At 34.4% G+C, this 12185-nt stretch overlaps 1 protein-coding gene across 1 annotated transcript in view; it reads right to left on the reverse strand.

Moving 5' to 3' along the window:
- Positions 1–476: 476 nt before the first annotated feature.
- Positions 477–12185, reverse strand: part of MIER3 (MIER family member 3) — a 30264-nt gene continuing 18555 nt past the window's right edge. Inside the window, exons 9-13 of the mRNA XM_030843605.2 lie at positions 10553–10634; positions 9112–9206; positions 4809–4936; positions 4583–4725; positions 477–4470 (exon numbers count right to left, since the gene is read on the reverse strand). Coding sequence (XP_030699465.1) covers positions 4013–4470; positions 4583–4725; positions 4809–4936; positions 9112–9206; positions 10553–10634 — 906 coding nt within the window. The 3' untranslated portion in view covers positions 477–4012. The remainder of the gene's footprint in view (positions 4471–4582; positions 4726–4808; positions 4937–9111; positions 9207–10552; positions 10635–12185) is intronic.

The following is a 12185-nucleotide window of genomic DNA, read 5'->3' on the forward strand; positions in this document are numbered from 1 at the left end:
AAATTAGGCTAAGGTGAGATATTTAGCTTGAAAAGATGAAGACTTAGGGAAGATATTTCTAGAGTCTACTAAACTATGAATATTATGATAAGGAAGACTAGTTTACTATAAATATATTGTCAAATAATAACATCTGATCAAATTTCAGATTTCATGTCTTCCTAAATGACAACAGTTACTGAGAAACTTGTTTGAAACATAACAGACATTCAATAAATACTTCCTGAATGAAACTAAAAGTACGTACAATCCCCACTTTGGGATAACGAGAATTTTATTATAGATGGAAATTTATTTTAGAGGAGTTAAAGAAAACTTATTTTATCTACCAATTTTATTACTTACCTATCAAATACCTTATTTACTACATCTAAAACCAACTTAACAGTGGTTAAATATCTACCCATGTGTTATAGCTTAAGAATTATTAAATAAAAATCTATTTGTGGCAAATACTCACACGAACCAAGAAAAAAAAAGATTTCCAGATTTTTATTTCTGGAACTGTACACCAGGTATTAAAGTACAACAAATACAAAATAATGCTCAAAAAAATCAGTGTTTATGTACAAATATTAAAATCAATGCAACAATAGCAACTTCCTCTTGAACATCTGATACTAAAACTTGTTCTGATTGTCACTAATCAATCTCATACTCACAGCGTACTTATTTCAAACTGGGACAATTGGAATCACTGGTCATCTAAGAGGAGTTTTAATATCTACCATATTTAACAATAAAACTAATAGTTTCCTCCTTTTAGTGAAAAAATTAAGAACTTTTTAAAAAACATAGTAATGTCAATATTTTTATAAATTATTTCGATTTCCATTTGTAGACAATGTGCTTTGAAACTCTGGGCAAACAATCTCCTTGGTGGTCAGGTTTATTTGTTGGTTTACATTCAAAGTTGAAGTATTCACTAGACACTTTGGTTAAATTAAACAGTATCACTATGCTCTATTAGATCTGACGTTCTCAAATATTATGACCCTCAATTGTAAAAATTAAAAAGGAAACAATTGCACAATTCTTTGACCTAATTGTACACACTTTAGTATTGTTTAAACAGTATTCTACATCCTTCAAGTAAATTCAGCAGTTGACCATGACAAGAGGAAAACTAAACACTGAAAAAGCTAGCATGAAAAAGTGGAGTACAACTAACAAAAGTAAAGTATTGCTATAATCACAGCACCAGTTTCACTTCTAAATGAATCCGCTGTCCTCTTCAAACCCCCTGTACATAAAAGACACATCAGCCAACACTGCAACTGCTCACCATGGATTTTTGGTTTGTTCATACAAAAATAATATGGCAAAGGAAAAAGAAAAAAGAATTTATCACAGTTTGTTATAAGAATTGTGCTTAACACTTGATAATAAAGGCATTATTGTTTCTTCTTATGACTGCAAATCAGTTATTTTCATGCTCTCAAACGCAATTCTTCTAATAAACAGTAACAAATTCTCTGTTAAGATGCTTAAACGGAAAGGAAAAAACCCAGTAAATCCAGATTTAAAAGGAAATTCAATAAATAGCTATTTTACATGAATAAAGTCATAGTGGTACAATTTATGAATGTCACATCAAGCATGCACAAAAATGGTATTATACATGGAGGAAGCAGTCAGAAAATATTGAATTAGATCTAAAAAGAGATGAAGACTTTACATATATATACAAAAATCTTGCAAATTATTGCCTCATTTTAACAAGGAATTAAAAGTAAACGTTACCAGCCAGTTAGCGCTCTCTAAGAGGCTAAAATCAGATTGGCGTTTAAAAATCCATTAAACTAGCTGGAAATTATTTTTCTCTCATATCATTTCTGGATTTTGGTCAAAAATCTTTATTTAAATAACTAAAGTGTCCATTCAACTTGCTGATAATCAAAACTTCAGATAAGAAACACTGTTTCCATCTTATATCAAGATCCCAGCAATGCATAGATAAACTGAATATATTACTGCATCAGCTACTGAGAATGGGCATGTTCATTTAAGTGCAACTGGTATTAGCATTCAGTCATCTTTGTGTAAATTATTTTATACAGACCAGCCACTGTAAACCCAGAGTAAAAATTAAAGTTATAACAATGGAAGATTATGGCCAGTATCTTACTAAATTATAGGTGTATTCATTTTTAACAAAAGAAATTAGGTTCAAAGTTTAGCACAACACCACAGCAATAAGAAGCTGACAACTTGGAAAAAAATATCTGAAAGCAACATAGAACCCAGGCTACCCATTATTTACTGTGTGCATACAGGAATGCTAGACTTTAGATGTATAAATTAGAGACTGACTTTTAAGTTATTAATTTAACTACTTTTCGTCCACTGTGCTAAACTAACTTTTATAGTAAATGTGCTAATGCGTAAACACTTCAAAGCAATCTTCATTAAAATGCTGCAAAGAAAAGAATACACATCATCCAAAACTAAGGATGTCATTGCAGTTCACAGTTTGTATAATAAATACCCTCCCTTTCCATCACTACTAAGGTAACTACATTCTATCTATTCATCAGCACAACCTTGAAGCGACTTATACTTACAAATATCAGCAATGTAGCCAAACATTTAAGTTTCTGCAAAGCAAGACAACTAGTAGAAACTGAAAAATTTAATTGACAGTGCAAAAAAAAAAAAGTAAAATTCTGTGTTTTAACTGAACTATAAAAGCAAAGCTTATCACATTCTAATACTGCATTACATATTGTTTGAATTCACCTTATAACTTAAAGATGCATGTCTATACAGCAAAAATGGCCTAAGTTTAAGACAATGGCTTCTCATTCACAATGTTTGGAATAAAAATAAAACTGAGTTTGAGATGCAACTGAACGTCAATCACTTTTTAAAACTTAAAGTGGTAACGTACCATTCTATTTCAGATAGGAACTCACATTTTTCTTGCCAGTAACTGTTCAAGCTAAACAGAAAAGTTTAAATATACTTCAAGGTTCTACTGCATTTTATGTCTAAAATCTAGAAATCCCTCCTAAATATTAACACTTTGAACTGCACCACTATAAAAAAAACCTAAGAGGTGTTCCAAAATGTAAACCAATGAGTGGCAACATCCTAGGCTTTGTAGACTGTGCCCTGCAAGTCAACTGCCTCAGGATAAACTAAATTATCAATGACTGGTATGATTTTTATGATTACAATCTTGATAATGGTGGACAAAACCCCATCTAAATACCACACCTTCAAATGCCAAACTTTTAGCCAATAACTGAAGTTACACAGAAATCTTCCGGCAGTAAAATGACCAATTCTGTGTAAGGTAGCCCTGGTCTAGAATTCTGAAACAGGATCCAAGCAAGCGTCTTCATAATTTGCACGCAGTTCCTCGTGCTGGCTTCCATAAAGATGGACTTGCTGTTTTGTAAACTGAAGTGCTCTAGTTGAACAACATGAGAGAAGTTTCCATTTTTAAAAAAATCCTTGCATGTTTGTGCAGTTTAAAGAAACCTACCCCTGCTTTTATTTAATTAAGAAAATAAAACCAAAAAATGCTACATTGAGCAGGGATCAGGATCGGTACCTGTAAACATTGTTATTCCACTGCATCCATTACGGCAAAAGGAATTTACATGAATAGAAGCCACTCCATTCAGTTCAGAACATCTGTGCTGGTTTTGAGCTGGTGGCCTCTGTCTACAGGTTTTAAAATTGGGAGTGAGGGCAGTGGGGAACAGAAAATAGAAAAAGAAGGGAGTGGGGAAGAGGTACTGGGGATGAGGAAGAGATAAGCAGAGCTTAAAGCTGCACCACAGAGTTCAATCTTAGTCCCCAACTCTGCTGATCATAGTTCATTTCCACATTTATGGATTGAAAATGAAAATACTCTTGATAAATCAAGATATAGTTCTATACATACTGACATCACTGATGTCATAGTGAAAAAAGTTCAAACTTCCAGTGAAAGACTAAGCAAACCTGATACTTTCCTGGTACTGGTACTGCACACCCACTGTTTCTGGGCCCCTCACTCACGTCACTCAGAATGGAGGGCGGCATGCTGATGCAGAGCGTGGGCACTGATGAAACCATTGGTCTCGTTGGCAGACAGACTGCCAAAGTCAGCCACAGACACGGCCATTTTGGCACTGGTGATATGATGTGTGTGATTTTCAAAGTCCACACCCAAATTATTTGCAGAAACCTCATTCATAAAGGATTCAGGAACAGCAATGCCCATTTTCAATCTCTTTGCTGGTCTTTCTGACTCTTCACTGCACATGTTCATGGGGTTTAGCTCTGAGTGATAAAATCCAGTCTCAAATAAGTTAAAACAATCACTTTCCCCATTGCTGGGCAGGGTGAGTAACTCCTCTGTTCCAACAGGCACGTGATTGACTTGTCCACGGGGCGTGCTGCCCAGTGGAGGAAAGCTATCATCCAAACAACTCACATCCGCTGGATCGCAGACGGTCGCTACACTGCTGGTCAAAGCTAAAAAAAGAGACGGAAAATGGTTTAAGTAAGCGGTCTGACGTCATGCCACAAAGAGGATATAAGTTTGCCCCAAGCTATGGTAAAAAATGCAAAAAGATGCTCATGTTACCTGTCAAGTCACTGGCAGTGAAAGAGCTGAGAATGTTCAGCTGTTGATCAGGAACAGGCTCAGGTCGGTTAGATGTTAAGGCTGAAGGATTTACTGTCCCACCCAGAGCTTCTGTTTCATCTACCAAACGATCCATATAGTCCCTAAAAAACACACCCCAATAATTTTATGACTGCATATCACAGTTAAAAACAAAAATCCCAGAAGTCAATCCCACAGTACTTACGTAACTCCAGGGTGATGGTTATATCGTTTCTTTCCAAATCTTGTCTGTTGAGCAAAGTAATCATAACGTTCAGATTTCTTCCACATATAGTAGAATGCTACACATTCAGCAACTGTTCTAGTTCTCACCTAACAAAAAAAGTTGCATTTTTTAAAATCAACATATTCTATGCATTTTTTAATAACTATCATTTTTTACAACCCATAGGTCTTATTTTCTATCTTCCCAATTATGAAATTCTGAACTTTTTATTAGTGAACTGCCGTTACATTTACACTATTTAATAATGAGGCTGACTTCAAAAGCCCAAGGCTTTTTCTTTAAATCAGAATGTAATAATAATAATAAATGCGTATCCAGAAATTACCTTTTTTTACACCTTTACCGAAAATCTTAAAACACTGACATCCTTTACTTTTCTTCACTGAACTTTCACTGTGATGCTGACTGTAGCAGGGGTCCTTCTTAACCCTGAGGGATCCATGAATGAGCTTCGTTGGGATCTATTAATTCCCCAAATTTCATGCAGGTATACTTTTCTGGGGAGAAGGGTGCAGCTTCATCAGATTATCAAAGGGTTCCATGGCCCAAAAGAGATTAAGAACCATTTGCAAAGGGATCAGTACTCTACCGCATCTGAAATTTAAGATGATTGCCAGATAAAGGCAGAATTTTTTCCTTTAACATGCACTTGGCTCTTAGCGCCAACAGAGTTTGGTAAGAACAACAACAACAATAAAATTTGAGCCTCGTTCAACTTGGCTCCACATGCAGACTAGGGCTCTTCTAACTATATATAGGTAAAGGTATGAGTTCAGATGTACAGACAAAATTCTGTATCTTTACCCAATAAACACTTTCTCCCCTGCTTAATCAGTACCCAATAAGGACATTTCAGAATCTCTATCCTGATTAGTGAGCATGTTGTGATATAAGATCATAATATAGGAACAAGCTTTTTAAACCAAGAAATAAGGTATACCTTTCAATAAATACATTAGCCATAAATAAGTCTTCAAAAAGAATATAGGCTTCTTGGGAACAGAGACCTTTCCTGTCTTATTCACTGATGTATCTCTAGAGCTTAAAATAATATCTGGTAAATGATAAAGCTTATTTGTGAAATAAATGAATATATTTCATAAATTATTGCTAAACTGAGATTTTATTTTGACTTAAAAGGGCAACTGTTTCATCTTTCAATAAATTAAACACTTAATCTCATCTGTGAGAAAACAATAGGTTTTCATACATACAAAAAAGCACTGAAGTATTCAACATCATACTGGAAGATCTAGCTAAATGCAATAAGAAAAGAAATAAAAGGTATACAGATTGAGAAGAAAGAAATAAAACTGTTCACAGATGACATGATTGTCTATATAGAAAATCCTAAAGAAGCAACAAAAAACCCTCCTGGAACTAATAAATGATTATAGCAAGGTTGCAGGACACAAGGTTAATATGCAAAAGTCAACTGCTTTCCTACATACCAGCAATGAGCAATTGATATTTGAAATTAAAAACACAATACCATCTACATTAGCGCCAAAATGAAATACTTAGGTATATACCTAATAAAATACATGTAAGATCTATATGAGAAAATCTACAAAATTCTGATTAAAGAAATCAAAGAAGATTTAAATAAATTGAGAGATATTCCATGTTCACAGATAGGAAGACTGATTATTGTTAAGGTGTCAGTTCTTCCCAACTTGATTTATAGATTCAGTGAAATCCCAATTAAAATTCCAGCAAGTTATTTTGTAAATACTGACAAATTAATTCTAAAGTTTATATGCAAAGGCAAAAGACCCAGAATAGCCAACACAATATTGAAGGAGAAGAACAAAGTCGGAGGATAGATACTACCCAACTTCAAGACTTACTATTAAGCTATCGTAATTAAGATAGTGTGGTACTGGTGAAAAAATTAACAAATACGTTAATGGAACACAATAGAGAGCCCAGAAACAGACTCACACAAATATAGTCAACTAATCTTTGACAAAGGAGCAAAGGCAATTCAATGAAGGAAGGATCATCTTTTCAACAAACAGCGCTAGAACAAGTGGACATCTATATCCACCTTTCACAAAAACTCAAGATGGATTACAAGACCTAAAAGTACACTACAAAACTATAAAAGCTCCTAGAAGATAACACAGGAAAAAACCTAGATGACATTGGGGATAGTGATGACTTTTTAGGAACAACAATATAAACACAATCTATGAAAGAAAAATTGATAAGCTGCACTAATTAAAATTAAAAACGTCGACTCTGCAAAAGACACTGTTAAGAGAATGAAAAGACAGGCCAAAGACTGGGAGAAAATATTCAAAACTCACACATATTTTTTTGGACTGTTATCCAAAATATATAAAGAACTCTTGCAATTCAACAATAAGAAAACAAACCACCCAATTAAAAAATGTGCTAAAGACCCTAACAGACACCTCACCAAAGAAGATATATAGATGGCGAATAAGCATATGAAAAAATGACCCACATATGTCATCAGGGAAATGCAAATTAAAACAAGATACCACTACACATTTTAGAATAGCCAAAATCCAAAACAATGACACCACCAGATATTGGCAAGGATGTGGAACAACAGGAACTCTCTCATTCATTGCTGGTAGGAATGCAAAATGGCACAGACACTTTGGAAGACAGTCTGGCGGTTTCTTACAAAACTATCCATACTTGCTTAAAGAAAAAGAAAAAAAAAAAACATTGTAAAGCAATTATACTCCAATAAAGATGTTTAAAAAAACCCAAAAAAACAACAACAAAAAAATATCCATACTATTACCATATCATCCAACAATCACACTTACTGGTATTTACCCAAAGGAGTTAAAAACTTATGTCCAAAAAAACCCCTGCACACTGATGCTTACAGCTGCTTTACTCGTAACTGCCAAAACTGGAAAGCAACCAAGATGTCCTCCAAATGGTGAATGGATAAACAAATTGGTACATCCATACAATGGAATATTATTCAGTGATAAAAAGAAATGAGCCACACTAAGACTCCATGCTCCCAATGCAGGGGGCCCAGGTTCGGTCCCTGGTCAGGGAACTAGATCCTACCTGCTGCAACTAGAAGTTCACATGCTGCAACTAAAGATATTGTGTGCCGCAACTAAGACCAATATAGCCAAATAAATAAATAAATTTTTTTTTTAAAAAAAAGCGAGAGAAATGAGCCACAAAAAAACATGGAGGAACCTTAAATGCATATTACTAAGTCAAGAAGCCAATCTTCAAAGGCTACATACTGTATGATTCCAATTATATGACAAGGGATTTTTTGATCAGTGAAACTATTCTGTATGATACTACAATAGTGGATAGGTGTCGTTATAACAACAGAGTGAACCTACTGTAAACTGTGAACACTAGGGGATAAAAACATGGCAAAGTAGATTTACCAGTTGTAACAAATGCACCACTCTGGTGGGGGGGCTGGTGGGGGGAAGCCGTGTGTGGGTGGGAGCAGGAAGTACATGGGAACTCTCCATACTTTTTCCTCAATTCTGCCGTGAACCTAAAACTGCTCTAAAAATAAAGTCTATTATTTAAAAGTGTGTGTATATTCTAACAGTTTGGGATAATTAAATCTCATTAAAATATGCTTTGCTTATTCTTTCTTTTTGTCCTAAGGAACACAGGATTCTAAAATATTTAGGTGGATAGGTCAATATTCTATGCCTACTGCTTTTTAAAAATTTTAAGTTTATTTATTATATTTATTTGTTTTTGGCTGCATTGGGTCTTCGTTGCTGCACGCAGGCTTTCTCTAGTTGCGGTGAGTGGGGGCTACTCTTCCTTGCGGTGCAGAGACTTCTCATTGCGGTGGCTTCTCTTGTTGTGGAGCATGGGCTCTAGGTGCACAGGCTTCAGCAGTTGTGGCACATGGGCTCAGCAGTTGTGGCATGCAGGCTCCAGAGCGCAGGCTCAGTAGTTGTGGCGCACAGGCTTAGTTGCTCCGCGGCATGTGGGACCTTCCCAGACCAGGGCTCGAACCCATGTCCCCTGCGTTGGCAGGCGGATTCTTAACCACTGCACCACCAGGAAAGCCCCACCTATTGCTTTTTAAACTAGATTTTATATTTCAGAGCAGTTTTGGGTTTACAGAAAAATTGATCAGAAAGTAACAGAAATGTTAATAGCAGGGGAGCATTAACAAGTTATAGCTTTTATTCCCTACCCAAGAGGCTCATAAATTAGTTGCTTATATTCATTGTAATTACTAAGCAATTTCTCTATACTAATTTGCCTAACTTACCTTATTTTTCTGTATAAGATGAAAATCTTTTCCAAAAAGCATGAGTGCATGTTCAAAGCTCCGGCATTCTTCTTCTGTCCATGCAGTCATTCCTTCTAAAGAAATTTTAAAACAAAATAAATTGGCCTCAAAACTCTTATATATATAAATGACTGATTTACTTTCAGTATGTTTTCCTAATAAAAAGGCTATAAACTTCTACACACACACACACACACACACACACAGAGAGACAAGTTCTTTATGTGGAGATTTTAGTTAGTAATCTTAACTAAAAAAATCTAGAATACCAAAATATAAACAACTGGGTTTTTTTCCTCTGCATGATGAGACAAGAATTTTATATTTTCTTCTATAATTCAAGCACATTGTTTTTCTGATTTTTTTAAGCAATGAGCATTTTTTTAATTAGGGGAAAAAAAAGGTTATTTTCTTTATAGAAAAAAAAGCCTTCCTTTGGTCTTATGTCAAAACCATAAGCTCTTTAATTAGAGACCATAAATAATGAACACATATTTATTCAGAGTCAGTTTGCAAAGTGCTATACTGTAGGAATATAAAGGGAATAAAAAACAGCCCATGCTCTCAAAAGACTAAATCCCATTCAACTTCCTGGCAGATGTCAATGTTGATGAATCAAATCTACTTGGGGCAGAGGAGACTTGAAGTGCCTCACAATGGGAACCAGGTCCCCAAAGCCATTAAGAGTAGCCCACCACGAAGGTGAAAACTTTGTTCAGAGTTTTGAGAGCTTAAAGTAATTTTTTTCAAAGAAGCAGCTTTTACACGGAAACATTTCAATAGACTATCTCACCTACAAGTTTAAATGCATTGTTTCCAGCTTCTATATTTTTCCAAGTCATTTATATAATATTAGTAAGCATTATTTCACTCTATATATACTTAATGAAAGCTATGGTGCATGCAACTGATTTATATAATGACAAAAATACTGAAATTAAATTTAACCATTTTCCTTGACACACACAAACCAAAACCTAAGCACTGCAAAAATGTTATTACATGATTACTAAACATACACTTCTTGCAATAAATTGAGTGGAATATATTATACATGTTTCTTTTTTTTAATCTTTAATCTCCTTTTCATTTCCTGTCTGGTTTAAGAAAAAGAAAAAACAACTTTTTTCCCCCAATGAAATCATAAAATCATTCTTATTAATTACTTTGGATATATTGTCATCTCTGGGGTCTGCTTTGTTCTGGAGGTGACAGGGGGGTAACTAATTTGTATTTGAACAATCTCTGGTACGTCTAAAAATAGAGGGCAAGAAAAGGAAAAAATTATTTGCTATGAAGATAAAAATAGATCTTATACAAAAGTGTTATAGGATTGCTCCGTCCTTTATACTTTGCTTATTCTGATCCCCAAATGACCATCCCCTATCATTTCCCTCTCTTGATCCCAAGTGTTTCTTACCTTGAGAGGCCTTTCCGTTGCAGCAGTACCTTTCAATTGCTTCCTTTATATTATGGTTACACTTGAGAAGTTCATATAATGCCTTAGGGCAAGGGAAAAAAAACTATTCAATAAAACTTACCAAAAGTTCATACTTAAAAAAAAAAACTCAAAAACAAACAAACAAACAAAAACAGGTGTATTGTAAGAGTCCTGACAAATACTAGCTGAAGTGCTCTCTAATTTCAGGACATTTGAAGCGTATGTTTGCCCAGACATTTAATCTACGTAACTATCCTGTATATTGACTCTGGTATCCGAAGAGTTTGTTCATTCTGATTCTACCTCTCAGAAGTTATCTACCAGTATCATTCCTCACTTTTTTTTTTCATTGCCAGGCCTTCTGAGCTGGGAGAATATCCCTATTTTAGATGATTATTTCTAGTCAGGAAAAGTCAAGAATTATGGTCTTCTCTCTTGATAGCACCTTCTGCCTGCCTTTTAGAGTTTTAATAAAAGAGAATAGCAGCAGGTCTAGAATAGAAGGATGGATATTTTAGTGACTGGAGTTTATAGTTATTTCCATCTACTATGGAAGATATCATTTTTTAAAAATTAGAATTTCTTCCCATTAAACCTGTTTGGAATTATGAATATACTAAATAGCAGCAGACAGAACTCAACTGAAAGTTAAATAATAATCCACCTTCCCAAGTACATTTCAAGAAAGGCAAGGATATTGGTAAACCTATTAATACATCAATAGGTTAATAATCAATACATTAATAATCAATCATTAAAAACAGCTGCTAAAAAAGCTTCAGATAAATCAGTACCCATTTCTATTTTTAAAAAGACAAAACCTGTAACGGTTATAAGTAGATGGATACTACCTTACTATAAGAAAGACAGCCTGTATCAAACCAAGGCTGGTATTATTCTTTTTTTAAAATTTTTGGCCACACCCCGTGGCATGTGGGATCTTAGTTCCCTCACCAGGGATTGAACCCGTGCCCCCTGCATTGGCAGGCGGAGTCTTAACCACTGGACTGCCAAGGAAGTCCCAAGGCTGGTACTATTCTTAATGTAAAAACCTTACATGTATTATCTTCCATCAAAAGCAGGCCTCAAACCACTGTAACTACCAAAAGTCTCTGCGAGTTATAGCTAATGCAGTAAAACATGTTCTAGGAATAAGAGATATAATAATGGTAAGGAAGGAACAAACGTATAATTCAGTAATGACTTTAAAACTAGAAAACCTAAGAGAGACAACTGAAAAATCATTATACTAAATTAAATAGTTTCAGTAGCTTGAGAAAAAAATTTTTTAATTTATATTTCTCTAAATCAACATATACAAATACAAATATAATAGTGATCCCATTTACAACAGTGCTAAATACTGTATTTAAAAATAATGAGGAATTAATTAAATGCATGTGATACTTAAAACAAGTAAAAACATTTGAGTGATTAAAAAAAAAGTCAAATACATAGAGAATCAGAACATGTTCTTGAAGTAGGTTTTATATTTTAAAGGTACTAATTCTTCCAAAATTAATTTATAGTTTTAATGGAATATCAATAGGAAAAGCCAATGGGATTTCTTTTTGACAGCTGACAAAACTACTTTGAAGTTCAGCTAGTTTGA

This window comes from Globicephala melas, chromosome 3, assembly GCF_963455315.2.
Source record: "Globicephala melas chromosome 3, mGloMel1.2, whole genome shotgun sequence".
Lineage (NCBI taxonomy): Eukaryota > Metazoa > Chordata > Mammalia > Artiodactyla > Delphinidae > Globicephala > Globicephala melas.